General features: G+C 45.4%; 1 protein-coding gene across 1 annotated transcript in view; it reads left to right on the top strand.

The window, feature by feature from the left end:
• LOC144800484 (vitamin D3 hydroxylase-associated protein-like) overlaps positions 1–20,179 on the top strand; it is a 257,769-nt gene that overhangs the window by 226,328 nt on the left and 11,262 nt on the right. The window contains exon 13 of the mRNA XM_078671683.1: positions 13,864–13,972. Coding sequence (XP_078527809.1) covers positions 13,864–13,972 — 109 coding nt within the window. The remainder of the gene's footprint in view (positions 1–13,863; positions 13,973–20,179) is intronic.

Genomic DNA, 20,179 nt, shown 5'->3' with positions numbered 1-20,179 from the left:
GGTTGTGAACCTTACTTGGATAGGGTGTATGCCTCTGCCAACAAGAGACAGGATTTGTTTCCTTAAACTAAGAACCTTTTTCAGGAAAAAAGCCCTCCTATAAACGCTAGATATTAAGATAGTTTAGAATGTTAAAAGTAATTAAAATTGTCTGATTGTGTAGGACAGTGGGCTTTACTATATCAGATGTCAATCTGATAGTATCCAACATAGATAAGGCCATTCTTTTTAGATCCTTCCTAGTTATGTCCCCAATGGAGCTAGGATTAGTAAAATACTCTGGGTGGCCAAGATGTTGTAGAAAGTTACAAATGTAATTTAACCATGGGATCCTCAGGGCCCCGTCCAAACTCAGGACATCCAAGAGTATATCTCTGTTTAATTTTGCCTCTTCTTTTGTCCAGAGTCAGTGCCATAACAGCACAGGCTCAGGTTCAATCAAATCGGAAATAAAAGTGAGGCCCAGCTCCGCATGACATATGTATGTTGAGGTACCATTTGGGATGGATAAAATATATTAAAAAAAATAATTTTCTACTTTTTGAATGGGAAGCAGGTCAACTGGCGCCCAGACCCCAGTCCCGTAAACAGCTGCAGAGACACATTTTGCATTATAAATCTTAATAAGTTCCTTCTGGAGGCCTCTTGCCTAGCTTTTTAGCAAAGGAACTAATAGCAGATGTACTACATAATAATACTAGTTTTTTTGACGCCACACCCTATGTCCATAAATCATTGTTGGCATAAAAGGATGCCCAAATAAGAAAATGTTTTAGTCGGCCTTATCTTTTGTCCAGATACAAACATGTCTTTGGATTTTATGTGCCAGAACCGCAACACATTATAAAAGTTTTTGAGTTAACTCTTAGCCCTAAATTATTCATAAAATTGGTGAAATTATTTTGTACCTTCTGAAGTCCTACTTGAGTGCAGGACATAAGCACCGCATCGTCTGCATACAAGAGAGCTGGAATCGGACGTCTTGAAACTTGGGGAGGGTCATGATTATCGTTTAAAAGGGCCTCCCCAAGTCCGTTTATGTACAAGTTGAAAATAAACGGAGCAAGAACACACCCTTGCCTAACACCACTTCTTATATGTATGGACGCTGATCGTTCACCCTTTAGACCACAGAGCACTTGCGCATTAGTGCTGCAGTAAAAACGCTTAAGAAAATAAATATTCTGTTTGTCAACCCGCATTGCTTCTAAAATTGAACAAGTCTGTTGTGGATCACACAATCAAATGCGGCTGTAAGGTCAACAAATGCTAAAAATAGGCACCCCTTCTTTGCCCTTGTGTATTTACTTACCAGGAGAGACAGATTTAATCCCTGCTGTACGGTTCCTACACCAGCTCAGAAACCGTATTGCAGATCTGACAGGACGGAATTTTCTTCCGCCCAGTCCTGGAGACGCTCCAGTATTATTCTACCCGCAATTTTCGTTATGGCGTCTAATAAGGAAAATGGCCTATAGCACGCTGGATCTTGTCTGTCCCCCTTTTTAAAAACAGGCACAATTGTTGATTCTAACCAGGTACGTGGAAAAGCTGCACTACAGCTAGCATTGAAAACTTGCGTTAAAAGAGGGGCTCACAGAAGAATATTAGATTTGAACAGGTCTACAGGGACCCCATTGGGGCCAGATGCTTTACCAGCCTTACTTACAGTGAGAGACCGCTCTACCTCCTCTAACCTGAATAACAGGGCAGGGTGTTGAATAAGAGAGCTAGAGTTGTGGTTATCCAATGCACAACAATTTGACCTGTCTAGATTACCCTCGCCCTGATATACTTTTGCAAAGTGGGCTATCCATTGGTCTTCTGCTATTGCTATTTCAAGCGAAGGACCAGCTTCTGAAGACAAGAAAGGGGCCCTGATAATTTTCCAGAAAGCCGCACTATCATTGGCCAGGGAGGCAGAGTGCAAAGTGTCCTACGCCTCCTGCTTTAGTGTGGCTTTTCTGTCCCTGATTGTGAGTTTGTAGGCTTCTCTAACTGTCCTTACGTTACTTATATTTCTTGGATTTTTATGTAACTCAGATTTTACATAAGAGTAAGCTTTAGTGCATCTAGAGTCAAACCAGCCCTTGTGCCGTCCCTTACCGCTATTCTGCCTAGTAAGCAACTCCCTAATCATTCTAGTTATTACCTTAAATGAGGCTAGAATTTTTTCTTGGGTGGCGGACTCACTTAAACATGTTTCAATAGCTGGGTTACATTTCCCCACCACAGTTTTAACCAGTTTAGCTTAATCCACTAAAGACCAGCATAAAGAGTAACCATTGGTATTTTTCTATGGCTATATTTTCTAGCTGTTTATTTTTCTTGTTATTTCTTAAAATTGTGGTGGACAGAAGAAAAAGCGCTAGGCATAGAGGAAAATGATTGCTGTGGGGCTCATCGGAGACATAGAAAGAGTGGAACATGTGTGCATGACTGTTAGTTGCTAAAACAAAATCAATAATGGACCGAAGATCCCGGCCATTAAATGTCCAGGGCATAGGAGCAGGAGCAGGGCATACTTCATTTACAAAACCCAGATTGAGGGAAAAAATAATCTTGTTCAATTGTGCTCCCAGGCCTGTGCTGAAAGTGAGACGTGCCTGCCCCAACCTCATTTATGGCATCACATAATTTGACCCTGGCATTCACACTTAGGGTTCGATTCCGATCCGGTAAAAAAAACGTCCGTACGAATCGTATCCGGAGCCCTCTCCATACGACTCGTACACACGCCGTACGACCCGACGAGTATGATCCGGACCGGGGTATCAGGATGCGATCCGTACGGTCCACGTCAGGTAAGGGCGATTCGTACGGAAAAGCGCACAATCACATACACACCGTACGGTGCGTACCCCCCATGATCGCAGGGATATGCCCCGTACACCCAGCGTACATGGGGCACGGTGCGTACCCCTGCGATCATGGGGGACACGCACCGTACCCCATGTACGCTGGGTGTACGGTGCGTACCCCTGCGCTCATGGGGGGTACACACCATACCCGGAGGGGCATTCCGAACCTGTTTCGGCACGAACTCTGCTTTTACGGCTTTTTTCAGCTCCCGTAAAAAAAGTGTCGTACGGTGGGTACCCGACACATATCGTACTTGCTGGGTCGTATAAACTATCCGCGAGCCGTACAGATGTCGCGTACAGCGGGTTCCGACTAAGCCTGGGCGTAGTTTGCATAGCAGCACTTCACGTAGCTTCACGTAGTATACTTTAAACTTCGCGTAGTACACGTAGTCTGCATAGCGTAGCTGATGACACTGTGTACTTGTCTGTACTGTGCAAAAATTGCAAAATAATTTCAAAAAGCTTCCTGTACATGACCAGATATGATAATATAAGTATTTCTATCTTTATATGCTAAAGTACATATAGTAATTTCACAATGGTGAAAATTAAAAATTAGCAAGCAGTGGGAGATGAGATGATTTTGGGATCCTCCCTAACCTAGGGAGAGTACCAAACAGATGCCTTGAAAAAAAAAAAAGCACATCTTATTGAACGATTTAGTTGTGGTCCCATTCTCTAAGGGACGTCTTGTCATGGTAGCTTGGAATTGCTTTCTTTTGCTTTCTTTTCTCCCCTGAGGAGGAAGCCAGGGGCCCTCTATGCTATCCCTGTTGCCCACGGGCATTTAATAAATCGAATTGCCGGAAATATTTTAAAACATTATAAATATTTTAACCTGCTCATTTTTATTGGCACTCACCCCTGACCCCTCGGTGGGAGAATTACATCGTACCAAGGCCCCTCGCAGCCGTTTCTTGACCGGGACAGCCGATTCAGGTGCTGATGCCGGAAGGCTAGGAGGGGGGACGCCATCTTGGGGGGAGGAATAGGGTAGCGGTCCAGCAGTAGGACGCTTCACGCCCTCCTCTACAAAGGATAAAAGATGACATATTCCCGACCGGGCCTAGGGCCACCCCCCCTGTGTCACAGCCATCAGAACCCAGGTATTATAGCGCGGAAACCCTTCACAGTATGAGGCCTCTAGGACCTAGTTGCTGCTCGAACTCCTTTTATGCCCTGGAGCTACCAGTGTTTTGCCCAAGGTGTAAAAGGATCCTTAAACCAATGCAGTCCCAGGAAGCAAAGCAGGACTATTGCATGCTATTGTTGAACTGTAGATCTCTTCCAAAACATAAGACAGAACTTGCTCTTCTGTTGGAAGAACGCACGCCAGATGCTGTCTTTCTCACAGAGACATGGCTCACGACGGACTCTGACCCCGATATAGTGGCAGCCCTTCCCCCAGGTTTTCAAATTACGCGGCAGGATCGCCTCGGGGGAGAGGAGGAGGCCTAGCCATCATATATAAAGAACAATATCACTGTCGAGTCATCCCCGAATCAATTCCAGCCTGCGAGAGTCTAGCTTTTAGTCTACAATTTTCCCCTAATAACTGCTTTTCTGGTACTGTTGTATATCGCCCCCCTGGCCCCTCTAAACAGTTCCACAGCCATCTTCCAACGGTCCTAGCAGAACGAGCCAGAATTGCCTCTAATTTTACTTTGCTAGGGGACCTTAATTTTCATTTTGATGACGCCTTGGACAATACTGCTATGTCACTTATAGAGGACCTAGCAGCAATAGAGCTAGTCCAGCGAGTAAAGACTCCCACCCATATCAAAGGTCACTTGCTGGACCCAGTGTTTAGTAATTGTACAGAGATCGTGGTGGGATTGCCAATTTCCCTCCCTTGGACCGACCATCTATTGGTGCCTCTCACTTGGACTATACCCAAGGTAGCACCCCCTAGATCCATTGTAAGGAGGGCTAGAAGCTGGGCCAAACTACCAGTCGAGTTATGGATCAGTAGACTCAAGATGGGCCAGCCCTCCTACAACGAGGATCCATGTGTAGCCAACCAGGAATTCGAAGACTGGATTGCACAGTCTATCGATGCCACTCTTCCCCTTAGCAAAATTACAGTGAAACGTTCTCAAAAAACTGCCCCCTGGTACTCAGAGCTCCTTAGGGATAAGAAACGCCAATGTAGAAAAATGGAAAGACATTGGCGTTTAGGCTACGCACTGGACGATAAAGCCCAATATAGAGAGGCAATTAAAATCTATAAAGCTGAGGTCAAATCTGCGCAATCTATATACTTTGCCGATGAAATTATACAAGCCAAGTCCAAGCCCAAGGAGATCTTCCAAATAGTGAAGAAGTTGACCAAACTCCCCTCTTCTATCATGTATTTGGATAGATCCATAGCTCATTGCAACAACTTGGCAGAATTCTTCTCACAGAAAGTCACCCAAATCTATTCCTCCTTCCCCTCTATAGCACCTCGGACCATAGCCCAGGACCAGACAAATTGGGAGGATATGCCATCCCAATCTTTTATCACGTTAGACCACTTCCCGCCATTAGATCTTGAATCTTTAGCTTCCATAGCTAGCAAAGTAAAATCTGGATCTCCATGTGATCCAGCACCCCAGATATCATAATGCTGGCACCTAAGGTTATTTTGCCAACTATCTTGAACCTGTTAAATGCCTCCATTACTTCTTGTTGTGTGCCGCATGCCTGGAAACAGGCCATGGTGTGTGCGCTGCTAAAAAAAACGACTCTGGACCCCGGTGACTTCAGTAGCTATCGCCCTATTTCTCTGCATCCTTGGGTAAGCAAAGTTCTCGAGAGGCACATCAATGTCCATCTGATGCATTTCCTCGAGAACCAACCAACTTCTAGATGCTACCCAGACGGGCTTTAGACCCAGGCACAGGACAGAGACTGCCCTACTGGCAGTCACCGAGGCAGCCAGAAAGATCTTGGATCAGAGAGGGTCAGTGGCAGTGATCCTCCTTGATCTAAGTGCGGCATTCGACACGGTCAGCCATGACATTTTGCTGGGACGCCTGTCGAGTGTCGGAATAGTCGGCGGAGCATGGCTATTGCTCAAATCCTTTTTGAGCGATAGGTCTTTCCAAATCTTTGATGGGGACTTGGTATCCTCAAGCAGGCCCCTGAAGTGTGGAGTCCCGCAGGGTTCCTCTTTAAGCCCTGCGCTTTTTAACATCTACATGAGACCACTGGCTGAGGTTGTTCGTCCATTTGGCATTAAGATCATATCCTATGCGGACGACACTTAGCTAGTGGTCTCCTTGGCGCAGGAGCCGGGCTCACCATCCCCAGGTGGTCTGGCAAAATGCTTAGAGGAGGTGAAGGAATGGATGACTTCCTCACTTCTTAAGCTGAATGGGGACAAAACGAAGTTGATACTCCTGGGTCCCACTAACTCCATCTCTGTCAACCCCTTGTGGCCCTCATGTCTTGGTACCCCCCCAACACCCAGAGACAATATAAAAAGCCTTGGGGTTTGGTTGGACACGTCTCTTTCTTTTAACACTCAGGCCACCAAACTTGCGGCCACTTGCTTTGGCCTCCTAAGGATGTTGAGGAAAGTTCTTCCTCTTCTTCCGATGGAGGCCAAGCAGGTGGCCAGTCAGGGTTTGATTCAGTCCCGCTTGGATTCTAACAACGTTCTCTATTTTGGCGCTCCAGAATATACATTGCGCAAGCTTCCGATTGTGCAAAATTGTGCGGCTCGCACCGTGCTCCAGCTGCCGCGCAGGCTGTCAGCCAAACCTGGTCTGCACAGCCTGCACTGGCTCCCAGTGCGACAAAGAATCGCCTTAAAGGCGTTATGTATATTCCACCAAGCTTTCTGGGACACGGGTCCGGCCATTACTCGGGACCTAGCAATACAGTATCAGCCTGGCAGAATCCTTCGTTCTAGCCAGGCATGTAATGCTACAGTCCCCAGAATAAAAAAGGCAAGAGCTGGCGGCAGGATGTTTAGTTACAATGCCGCCAAGCTGTGGAATTCACTCCCATTTCAACTTAGATCTAACACAAACCTTTCCACCTTTCGGAAACAGCTGAAGACTTTTCTGTTTAATGTTCCTTTCTAAACTTCTCTTCTGCCTTTTAAGCAATTTTACAGCACTTGGACGCCCCAGGGCAGCAACCGCGCTATATAAGTTGACATTTCATTTCATTTCATTTCATTTCTTAGGACAAACCCAAACACAGTTATTGGCAAAAAAACATTCCCAACCAAAGGCCCTGCAAAGCATTATGGGATGAGATTAGCAGCGGGCAGTGAATATTATATAGTATACAATATCAAAAGAATTCTACAAAGAGCTGCAGTTCAACTGGTGGTTACTAGGGGGCATATTACCAAGCAATAGCGATAATTATCGCTATTGCTTGATTAGAGACAAAAATTTACCGCTGAGCTGCGGCGATTTTTATCGCAAATAAACCTTGGTATTACCAAGGTTTATCGCAAATGCGATAAAAATCGGCCGCAATGCATGAATATCACTGAAAAGTCCGCGATATTCATGCATTATCGAGCTAATGCTCTTAGCCATGTTATCCACCTCCCATTGGATAACATGGCTGAGAACTGCTCAGGGCAGGTGTTAGCTTTTGGAGATATTCACGCTTAGCGCAAATATCTCCATAAGTTGGTAATAGGAGATAGCGATGTTAGGGACTGTTTCCAGTCGCTAACATCTTGGCACGCCCACTTTGCATGTCATTAGTGATAAATATCACTGACATGCAAAGTAGGGCCCAAGATGGTCGCTATCTCCTACTAGCTGTCGCTAACTGGTGTTAGCGACAGCTAGGTAACAGGGAGATAATTTTATCTCCGCTTTCTTGGCTTTTAAAGCCAAAAAAGCGGAGATAAACCCCCTTGATAATATGCCCCTAGATGTCCCTCACAAGTCAAATGCAAATGCTTGATGAAAGGGTTTCAATGATTTTGCATTTGACTCGTGAGGGACATCTAGGGACGACCAGTGGAACTGCAGCTTGATGTAAGAATAATTTCAATGCTTTGCATTTGACTCGTGAGGGACATCTAGTAACAACTAGGTGAACTGCAACTCTTTGTAGAAATATTTTGATTTTGGCTACTATAATATTCACTGCCCACTGCTAATCTCGTCCCATAATGCTTTGCAGGGCCTTTGGTTGGGATTGTTTTTTGCCAATAACTGAGCTTGGGGTGGTCCTAAAATGATGGGATCACCACTGAAGTTCAACAAAATGTGCTTTTTGTTAATGCTCTTTGTGTTCAAGGCATTTGCTTGGTGCTCCCCCTAGGTTATTGGTTATATGCTGTTAAGCATGTAAAATTGCCTTTACAAAGTATCTGAGAATATTGTTAATTTAGATGCTATGCTACGTGATTTAGCACAGTTTTGATACTGTACTACGTGCAATTTGCAAAGTGCGAATTAGTACAAACTTTGCATGCTCCGTCAGTGTAGCGTAGTTTTAAGCCCAGGGTTAGTTACGACGGAGACTCATACGGGGATTAGAGTCGTACGGTTTCTGTACGATTCGTACGGAGTCCGGCTCCTGGTACGAATCGTACTTAAACGTACATACGCAGGACGTGGCATGGTACGATTCGTACGGGAAAAACGCTCCGAACGGCTATTCGGAGCGGTTTTTCCCGAATCGGAATCGACCCCATAGTGTACAATTAAAGTCTCCAACGAATACAAACATAATATCTTCCCCCTTCCTGCGACCAACATTTCTCAACATCTTTAGTAAATTTGGTATCACAACTCTCACTTTATCAGGTGGAATATTATTATAAAAATTGGTAACAACTATGGAGTGCTTCGAGTCAATATCCATTTTAACAAGCTCATAGTATTTTCATTAGCAAGCATTAATATATTTTTTTAATTGATTTTGGCTGATATGTATGTACATAGGCCCCCCTTTGCTCTACCACTCGAACTATCATCTGCAGGGGTATGGTAGGTCCTATATCCATTCGAATGGACCACCTCCTTGGACTAGGTTTCCTGAAAGCATAGGGTCTCATAGCAATGAATACATTCTCTCCACCGAAGATATTTAACTTTGAAGAAATGCCAGCAATGTTCCTAGAAAGAACGTTGCATAAAGCTTGTTTACCACACTCGGCACTGCTGGTTATAGCTGCTTCATTTGGGTCCACAACTTCTTTATAGGAGGGGGGAGAGAGATATAAAGTATCTTGGGATTCAACCATATTTATTACTTCCATAACTTTCAATTTATTACCCATATTGTTATCACATCTCCTGGTGATAGTTGGGACAGAATGGACAACACCCATCATAGAGTAACCATAAGTTTCCCTAGTAGTAAGTGTGTTCACAGCAGAATCGAGGGGCACCAAGTTCCCCATGGGGAGTCAATCGATTTTCTCCAGAGAGTTCAAGGCATCAAAACGATTATTTACTGGAATCGAGAAAAAAGACTCCCGAAATTCCCCGGAATGACCTCTCCCAGGTATGTACCCTCAGGGCTTTGGACAGTTTGGTGGTTTATAAAAATAGCCCAGAGGTAGAATATGTATATCGTTAGGATTACTAGACCCATTGTTACCCCTTTCCAAAATTGTATGCAGAAGGGGGCGGAGAACTGAAAGTCAGCACGATGCAGTCTCCTCTAAATGACTTGACTGAGGGGCCAACCCACCCGATTCTGCGAACCATTTTAAAGGTCGAAAAAAGAGAATTATGTAAACCAGTCCTAAGACTTAGGAGGTGAAGCTATTTGTTCCCTAATGCCACCCTGTGCTCAAAAGCATTATGGGACAAGGTGGGAACATTTGCCAAAACCACTGTGTAGGGTGTAGCTGCTGGGGGTAGAGGCAAAGTAGACGGAGGATGCAGGGGAATTTCTGGTTAACCGTCAAAAAAACTAATACCGTTCTATTGCGCTTGCTCCCTATTCTGGCTTGACGTCCCAGCAATCGGTGCTCCCTGCTTAGTACTAGGAGGGTTGCTAGTAGGTGGCACTGGGATATCTCTTTTGGTAAGAGGCATCCTATTATGAACCAGTATTTTAGATGTACTTGAATCCTTATAGCTAGTGGAGCTTCCAACATGGATTTGACCCTTGGATATACGACACAATGGAGTGCCAGCCCCCACTTCTGCCTCCCTGGTGTTTATATCCCAGGGGCTTGGCGTGGGGCATCCCATTGTAGCAATTGGGGTGCTTACATAGTCCTCCATCCGGGCTAATTTAGCTTCAACAGAAGATATTTTTAACATGATTGGTTCCAGCAAGGTAGATAACATAGTCTCAAGTCTACCCAAGAAAGTCCCACCTTGTAAACTCCCTCCTCGTAAACTGTCTTCAACTATATCTATATCTTTAGGGACAATAGCATTTAATTGATCCTCATTTGATACTCCTGCCTTAGTGGAAGTTTTGGCTGTTTTTCCTTTTGGTCTCTGCACAGGTTTGGTCAATTTCCGAGTGTTCCTGGTTATCTTTTTGTTCAGGGGAGGTTCTGCAGTGAGGTTAGCCTTTTGCCTTCTGGTAGTAACAGTGGGCCCGGCAGGGGTGGAATCTAATTGAAGAGGTGAAGAAGAGGGAGTATCTATCGGTGTGGTTGGTATATCATGTGGCATTCTACCAGATCTAGAAGAGGACACCTCATTGTTAATCTCTGCACAGGGCTCGATAAGTACAGGAGTCAGAGAGAGTCTAGATTGTGTGGGTAAAGGTTCAATAGACAGCCTCCGCTCAGTAAGTTTTATTTCATTTATGAGCACTGATTCCGCCCTTTGCAGAAAGGCGTCTAAAGTCCCAGCAGCCCCCCTGCCTTTGTTCAATCTACACTTACTCATTTTCTCGGGAGCAAGACCTCAAAGGAATGGCCCAGTCTCTACCAGTCTCGGTCCCTTGGTCCGGGCTACATTCCGTGCCGCAGTGGGAGAGGCAGCGCTTTAAGCGCGATAACCACGCCTCCCCCTCATTCGCTTCAGAAAAGGGGGTGGTGATGGACAAAGCATCTGAATTAAACAGAACACTCATACCCAGTCAAAAGATCAGGGCTTGATCCATCACCGTTTTTTAGCTCACCTGGCTACATGCAAATTAGTCTGTCCCTGGCCCAGTGCATCATGGGAACAGGGCAGACCAAACTACCAAGCCAATTCTTTACTGGAAAGGAAACAAGCTTCCGGGGACCGGTTTCTGGCATTACAGCCGTCTTCGGCCCGGCTTGCTTGAATCCTGATGGTGCAGTGAGCAAGGGACTCATGTCTGAGCATACCCTGCCACTCCTATAGTGGACAAAACGATTCAGAAAAGGGGGTGGTGATGGACAGAGCATCTGAATTAAACAGAACACTCATACCCAGTCAAAAGATCAGGGCTTGATCCATCACAGTTTTTTAGCTCACTGCACCATCCCAGTTGAGAACCTGGCTACATGCAAATTAGTCTGTCCCTGGCCCAGTGCATCATGGGAACAGGGCAGACCAAACTACCAAGCCAATTATTTACTGGAAAGGAAACAAGCTCCCGGGGACCGGTTTCTGGCATTACAGCCGTCTTCGGCCCGGCTTGCTTGAATCCTGATGGTGCAGTGAGCAAGGGACTCATGTCTGAGCATACCCTGCCACTCCTATAGTGGCCAAAACGAATCAGAAAAGGGGGTGGTGATGGACAGAGCATCTGAATTAAACAGAACACTCATACCCAGTCAAAAGATCAGGGCTTGATCCATCACCGTTTTTTAGCTCACTGCACCATCCCAGTTCAGAACCTGGCTACATGCAAATTAGTCTGTCCCTGGCCCAGTGCATCATGGGAACAGGGCAGACCAAACTACCAAGCCAATTCTTTACTGGAAAGGAAACAAGCTTCCGGGGACCGGTTTCTGGCATTACAGCCGTTTTCGGCCCGGCTTGCTTGAATCCTGATGGTGCAGTGAGCAATGGACTCATGTCTGAGCATACCCTGCCACTCCTATAGTGGCCAAAACGATTCAGAAAAGGGGGTGGTGATGGACAGAGCATCTGAATTAAACAGAACACTCATACCCAGTCAAAAGATCAGGGCTTGATCCATCACCGTTTTTTAGCTCACTGCACCATCCCAGTTCAGAACCTGGCTACATGCAAATTAGTCTGTCCCTGGCCCAGTGCATCATGGGAACAGGGCAGACCAAACTACCAAGCCAATTCTTTACTGGAAAGGAAACAAGCTTCCGGGGACCGGTTTCTGGCATTACAGTCGTCTTCGGCCTGGCTTGCTTGAATCCTGATGGTGCAGTGAGCAAGGGACTCATATTTGAGCATACCCTGCCACTCCTATAGTGGCCAAAACGATTCAGAAAAGGGGGTGGTGATGGACAGAGCATCTGAATTAAACAGAACACTCATACCCAGTCAAAAGATCAGGGCTTGATCCATCACCGTTTTTTAGCTCACTGCACAATCCCAGTTCAGAACCTGGCTACATGCAAATTAGTCTGTCCCTGGCCCAGTGCATCATGGGAACAGGGCAGACCAAACTACCAAGCCAATTCTTTACTGGAAAGGAAACAAGCTTCTGGGGCCGGTTTCTGGCATTACAGTCGTCTTCGGCCCGGCTTGCTTGAATCCTGATGGTGCAGTGAGCAAGGGACTCATATTTGAGCATACCCTGCCACTCCTATAGTGGCCAAAACGATTCAGAAAAGGGGGTGGTGATGGACAGAGCATCTGAATTAAACAGAACACTCATACCCAGTCAAAAGATCAGGGCTTGATCCATCACCGTTTTTTTAGCTCACTGCACAATCCCAGTTCAGAACCTGGCTACATGCAAATTAGTCTGTCCCTGGCCCAGTGCATCATGGGAATAGGGCAGACCAAACTACCAAGCCAATTCTTTACTGGAAAGGAAACAAGCTTCCGGGGACCCTCACTCGCAGGAGCTGGACAAGGAAGGTTGCACCCTGGGACTTGAAGTCCTCTCCCAGGGTGGTAATGGCAGGAAGACGGAAATAGAGCAACAGATGGTATGGTGGCGTAACCAGGGCTGCTACGGGGGCACCAAGCGTCAAAGATCAGCGGTGACTGTGGGGATGAGGTAGGTGATTGGTGAACCTCACCTCCCCTCCTCCTAAGCATGGCTCTCCTCCTGCACCTCCTGCTCTCCTCCTGTGGCTCCTGGTGCGCACTTCTGTTCTGGGACAGGGACCCCAGCCCCCCTGTGGGCTGTTGGCTGCCCCGCGGCACTCACAGTGCAGGTGGAGCTCCAGCAGATCCTCTCCTGCTCTCCGCTGCACTTGCAGGGCCCTCGCTGTTCCTGCAGTGCTCGCTGGACTCCCTTGGCTCTCGCAGCTCTCTCCCGTTGCTCTCGCGTCTCTCTCCCGCGGCTCCCGTGGCTCTCGCGGTTCCTGTAGCCCTTGCTGGGCTCCTGCGGCTCTTGCGGGTCACTCCCACGGCTCTCTCCCGCGGCTCTTGTGGTCCCCGCGACTCTCGCTGCTGTCGCCAGGCTCCCGCGACTCACCTTCAGTCAAACTCGAACCATGGCGTGCATCCCGTGGAGTCAATGATTCTAACGCTACTTCAGCACGTTCTGAGAGCTAGGTTAACTCCCTAGTTGTTTTTTTAGAAATATGTGTACTTTACCGGCATATGTTAGAGGAAGAAGGCCTAGTGACATGAGAGTTAATACAGTAATGAGGCCAGTCTCATGAACTAGCTATAAATCTCATGGGTAGATATTGACTGGCTAGTAGCCAGTGAAAATGCAGAATTGTAATAATGAAAAGCTGTCAGATTTATATTTTTATTTATGCCTACATAAACTACACTTGTTTCAAATTACTGTGAAGTATAACACATGTTATCGACCATGTAATAATTAGAGACTCTTCATCCATCAACATACAATTCGGTAATCTTCAGTTGGTACACATAATTTTATAACAGCCATTTAATTCCACTAAAATAACTTTCCAGTTTTAACAAAGTGTTTATGAATATTCTGACCCAATGTTCTTTCTTCTTTTGTTTTTTTCAAGGCATATCAAGAGGAATTTACCTCTGAGTGGAGAAACCTTAAACTGGATGTGGTGTTGTGCCCTGTGATGGGTCCTGCCTACAATTTGGGTTATGTGGGCAAGCTATTTGGTAAGATACTGTATAGTAATACTTTTTATTTATAATCGATATCTGCAATCTGAGCAATAAAGCCAACATGGTGTGTAGCAAGAGATGGTACTAGGAGTCAAGGAGGTTTCCCCAATAAGTCACTGGTGAGTTTTGGTAGTCCAATGCACAACGAGTTACACTTTCTAGTTCATGCATCTCCATGAGGAATGGGGGCCCTTTATCCTTACCTTCACCACACGTGGTCAATTGTGGTTCTGAATGTTTGGATTGGAAGGCCAAGACGTGTACCAATACTTCTATTTCCAATTGTTTGCCTTTATAGCTACATCTCTAGTTATGTTTCTGTTTTACAAACAATCATAAAAGACACATGTACAAAAAGACATTAAAAAAACAAATTGGCTTGATAAAACGTATAAAATATCCAGAATAAAATCAATAAAATCCATTTACAAATCTTATCTCAGTATACAAGGACTTGTATCATCAAGCATAAATAAGGTCGTAGCCAAAAGATACTTCCACAATTAGATGTAAATGGAAATTCGCAAGGAATAAGCACATATTAACCTGTTTATATTAGAGAGTACTGAGCACCAAGCTCAGCAACCCTGTTACCTGATGGAAAATGCAGTATTAAGGTGATTACATTAATACATAATTGCATAGTTGCATAGTTACATGGTGCCCTGTATCCTAATCTTTCTTATGGCCCACGTCTAGCTCCAAAATGTTGCCATAGCCACCACTACGACTTCGCTGGTGTCATGTTTTATAATACGCAAAGCCATTTGGGAAGATCTTGTTCCCATTTGGGTGCAAACTGGCTTGAGCTATTTTTGACGAGGCGCCTTGTATGTAGGGCAGACGAAGAGGATATGCAACAGAGTCTCTTCCTCACATAGACAGGAGTGACAGAGTGAGTCTTGATCAGACCCCCAGTTTTTAGTGAACGATTTTATAGGGAGGCTTCCCACTCTAAATTGATGGTAAAGCTTCCTGTCTCAAAAACTGGTAATGGTGTCCCAGTAGGCCTCCATACTATGCTCAGTTTTATGGCGCAGAAAGAGGCCTGTTAAGGAATCTCCGTTTACCTGAGAAAAGGATTTCTGCCAGATCATCTCCCTGTATAAGGCTTTGAATTCCGCTTTTGGGGGAAACGAGTTCCCTTCTGGCTCCCACCATAGGTGGGTAAGGCCCATACTTATAAGAGCCACTTTAATCTTATGTAACCATGTAATCTTATTGGATTTATCAGCCTCTCTAATATTCTTAAGTGCCTGCGCATAGGCTGCCAACTCCCGGATGGTCCAAAGTCGTCGCCAATAGGCAAGAGGTCTAAAACCGGCTTCCTCTTCAAATGAAATACATCCAAGGTCCATTAGTAACGGCCTTAGAGTTTAGACATCGGGAGACCAGTCAATGCCCTCAGGAACCTGTTCTGTGCTTGGACTAAAGAAGAGACCTTTTCGAACCGCCAGAGTTCTGCTCCATAGATTATTGAGGCTCTAACCTTTCCTTGATAAATAGCCATAGCCAAAGCCACTGGTTTAGTTAAGGATAGATGATGTTCTTTCAGGAGGGCCCCCGCTAGTTGATTGTGCTTTACAACCAGTAGATCCATCTGTGGCTTCCAATTCAATCTTTTGCCAATAGTGACCCCTAGGTAGGTAAAAGAATCAGTTTGTTCAAGGGGCACATTATTCATTACTACTCTGGCTTTCACTGATTTAGTTTTATGCAGGACCATGAATTTGGTCTTAGCGACATTAACTATGAGTTCATGATCATCGCAAAACAAGATAAATCGTTCAGGGCTCTTTGCAGACCAACTTGAGTTTTTGACAAAATTAAAGTATTGTCCACAAACATTAATAAAGGAACCCTCGAAGCAGCAAGAGTCAGGGCGTCCGTGGGATAGTCAGAGTAATATGAAACCACATTATTGATAAACAGGGAGAAGAGGGTAGGGGCTAAAACACACCCCTGCCGCACTCCCTTGTTAACCAAAAAACATTCTGTTGTCTCCTCTTGTTGTCTCCATCTAACTCGGGCATAGGTAGAGTCATGTAGTATAATGATGAATGAGAGGATCTCTGTAGGCATCCCAGCTTTGTTAAGAGTGACCCAGAGTTTATTACGGGGCACTAAGTCAAATGCAGACTTGAGATCTATAAATGCTGCATAGAGGGTGCCCCCAGCTAAGACCACGGTGTTCCAATATAACATCATAAATCTAAAGACTTGGTCTATAGTGCTTACATGGGAGCGAAATCCTGCTTGATAGGTGGAAAGTATGTCATTATCAACAATCCACTAACTTACCCTGCTTAGCACTAATCTAGCCACCAACGTTTGCATAGTATCAATAAGACTGATGGGCCGGTAGTTGGATGGGTAGGCTCGATCCCCTTTTTTGTATATGGTGATATATCCGCCCGTGCCATGATTCTGGGCTGGTTCACCTCTAGCTAAGCCATTGGCAAGAACGAAGATGTATTCAGCCAATTCTCCCGATCAGATTTAAATATATCTGCTGGGATGTCATCCTGCCCCGGGGCTCAACCTGCAGCCATCCCATCAAGTGCACAATCTATTTCTAGCGGGGTAAATTATATTATCTCCTCTGATACATTATGCTTGAAATTTTTAAAACAGTTTTGGCTTATTCGTTGCAAGAGATTGTCAGTAGCGATTTAATTCTGTTTAGCTAATTTATCAGCGGACAATCTATGTCCTTTTATCCCTTTTAAATGTGCTTTTTATACTGACTTCTTTAAGTGATGCTTTTTGTATAATTGAAAATGTTTGTATTGCATGTGTGCTTATAAGATATCTTGCATATCGAATAAAAGCTTTTTGACTTGATTATGCTTGAACTGTATATGAGAGGAGAATTGGGACTGAAAATATGTAACCCAAGCTTCTGGTGAAATGTTATTAGCAGGTACCGGACCCGCATGGTCACCTCCCCACTTAATTAAGTGCCAGAAACTACACCCGTTTTTGCCATTACATGCTGCTAACAGGTCCTTCAATCGATTCTCAGCATGGGCCTTTTTTGCCCGTTGTTGGATAGTCTTGTATTCAGACATCCTAGTCCTTACTTCCTGAACAGAGCCTGCCCTGATTGCACTGGACAGAGCCCTGTAAGCCTTCCTGAAAGCACCATCATACCATTTTGCTGCTTTATACCCTGGGCCCCTATTTCTTCGCGATTTAGGTTTTACCAAATAGGATCCAAGCTTGGTGAACAGGACCTCATGATGTGCTGTAAGAGCTAGTAAGGTGTCCTCATTAAAATCTAATTGGGAAAGGGCTGCCAGAGAGTCTACTAGCGTTATCTTGATTTGAGTTATAGTGGCCTCATCCGCCGCGACCTTTGCCGATTTTAAACCTGCAAGAGTCATTGGACATAATCAGATTTGATGGTACCGTGTCCGGAATGCCACTCCGGGTCTGCATGCAAATCACTTCTAGTGTCATAAAGAGAGGGTCATGGTTGCCATTTGGTCTATTCACGACCCCCATATCCCTCACTCTAGGCTAGAGTTCTAGATTAATGAGAAAATAATCAATCCTACTTTTCCTTGCCCCATTGCTGAAGGTAAAGTTGCCTTTTGTATCTGATTTAGTTCTACCATTTACTGCATGGAGCCCACACTCCATTGTAAGACTTTTAAGCTGAAGCACAGCTTCAGTCCATTTCTTAACTGGGGCGAGCGAAAATGACGGGACGCCCCGAACCGCGTCTTCATCACTGGTTAGATTCCTGTCCTCATAACCAAGAGGCTTGAACGTGCAATTAAAATCCCCTGCAATAATCTTATTACAGGGCCTCCTAAGAGTTTTCAGGAAAGAATCCAAACTAGAAATGATCAGAGAGGCCTTTCCACCTGCCTGCCCTCTGGCATTCATGTTTATAAATATACACTCAGACTCATGCATGGAAGTTATTCTGATAGTCTGAATATCTAGGTTATCAATCACTAACTCTTTAACCTGAAAACCAGCTTGTTGTCTCACCCATAACAACAACCCACCATAAGGGCGCCCTTTACTACTAGGAGTTGCCGGCTTGCCGAATGCCAAAAAACCTGTCCGAAAGATAGTGTCCGAAGCTCAAGTTTCTTGGAACGTAACCATGTCACATGTCTCAATAAAGTTAGACCAGTCCTCGGATCTGGTCTTCGTGAGCAACCCCGCAATATCCAGCATATTATATTAAATGGCCTCTTGGCCAAGCCGATCCTTTGTCCCGGCATAGACATATTCTCAGTACCCTGGTCCCCATTGGGATTTATTGGATGAGGATGTGAATCCAGCTGATGTAGGGTGCCAAAAGGATTAGGGGTCTCTTCGTTCATACGTGTGGCAGCAAGTGGCAGTCAATCACATCCATCTAGACCAGACAATGGAGCAAATCTGTTTGCTAAATTGAGTCAAGGCGGATACGCCATAGCCCCATAGTGGTTACTACGATTGTCACTGTTAGCCCTCACTCCTAGTAGGGAGTTGTGATAGGGACTGTAGAAGAACCCTAAAGGAAGCACAGAGATTTGAGCAGGACAAAATCCTCTATTCCTATTTCCTAGACAATCAAGTATAAGCCTAACTACACGCTCATTGTTGAAGTTAGCCACCACACAATCTCCCCCTCCATTCTTCAAAGAATAGCCAACCCAAGAAGAGCATCTAACAATTATGAGTTGTTTACAGATGTCCCAACCCCCTACCCCGCTTCTTTCACTTTAACATTCAGCCAGTGCATAGTTTTTGCCATTAACTGTTGCGTGGATTCCACCTGACCTTCCTGCAAAATAGGTATCTTCCGCAGAACTATTACCAGTGGTGCAGCAGCAGGAGGGAGGTATACTACCCTGTGGTCGTGTTTGGATAGACTATTTCCCTGCCCATGATTAAATACAGGTGAAACAGGTCTATTGACCCCAGGGGCAGGGATTAGTTATTTAATCCAGGCATGCAGTTGTTACCTACAAAATGCCTGGTAATCCTACCAAGGGGACCATCTCCCTCCACCCTAGGTGTGCTTGGGATGAGCTGGGCAGACTTCCCAGATGTGTTTCCTTCATCACTCCCTCCTGCTTCCTGGACCCCTGTGCCATTTTCAGAAGCAGTTACCAACCCCCCATTGCTAGGTCGTATAGTGGGTATAGAGTTAGATGGTTGTGAGATATCAGGTAGTGAGTTTGGGATTATAGGGTTAGTTATCACATTGAACCCCATTTCAATAGACCCCGTTTTCTCCCCCAGTAAAACCATGGCCATCGCATGATTAGACACAGCTAAAAATTTGAGGTTGGTTACTTTCTCCTCTATTGCAGTCAGTCTTTCAAGAATTGGCGAGAATGATCATGTTATAAGGGCCCCCAGTCTAGCCCATAGACTCTGTTTATTTTCAACAATCAGAGTTCCAGTAGCCACATTCTGAGTGCCTGCTGTAGAAGTGGTGGGCTGTGGCTCTGGTAAAAGTGTTATAGATAAAGGCGCCAACCCACCAGTTTTAGACACTTTAGGCATTTTTGCATTTTTTTGCCTCTGAGGGCCCCCTCCCCGTTTCCTCTTTGAGGTCGGCTCCGGTAAATTTTCCATCGCTAAAGTTTTTGATTGGGGCACAGACCTAGTAGTCACTCGATGCACCTTGCGGATTGCTGAGCTCGATTGCACCGAATCATGCGGGGTAGAGCTAGTCAGTTGCTCCGCTGTGGTTGGATTATCCAGCGGTAATAAGGGAGTTTGGCTACACCCCCCTACCGAATTCAGTGAATCTGAGCCTATGGTCAAGCAACCTTCCGGTGATCGTACATGCATTAAACCACCCATTAAACCACCCAAGGATGACCGTTTGTTTTGCTGGGGATCAAGAGATAATCGCCGTTCGGTCATGGCGATTTCATGAGCAAGTAAGGAGGTAGCTCTCACAAAGAATTGGTCCAAAGTCCCGACAACACTCCCTCCTGTAAAGGCAGGCCGCCCCTTCCCCTCTCGTTGTAGACAAAACTCAGTAGCTCGAGGATCTTTTACCGACAGCCCAAATGCCGCGAAGCGTAAAGGAAACTAACCTTAAGGAGCTGGAAAGCTAAGAGGGAGGGCCCAGCCTTGAACAGGCTTAAACGGGCCTGCCCTTTGCCCGGGCTTCTCCCGGTGTGCGGAGCGGGGGTGGTGATAGACTAAGTAGGCAGTGGGCAATGCAGCTCAGGTGCG

This window comes from Lissotriton helveticus, chromosome 1_2 (assembly GCF_964261635.1).
Source record: "Lissotriton helveticus chromosome 1_2, aLisHel1.1, whole genome shotgun sequence".
Lineage (NCBI taxonomy): Eukaryota > Metazoa > Chordata > Amphibia > Caudata > Salamandridae > Lissotriton > Lissotriton helveticus.
Note: the sequence above shows the minus strand (reverse complement) of the source record. Positions and strands in the feature narration are given on the sequence as shown.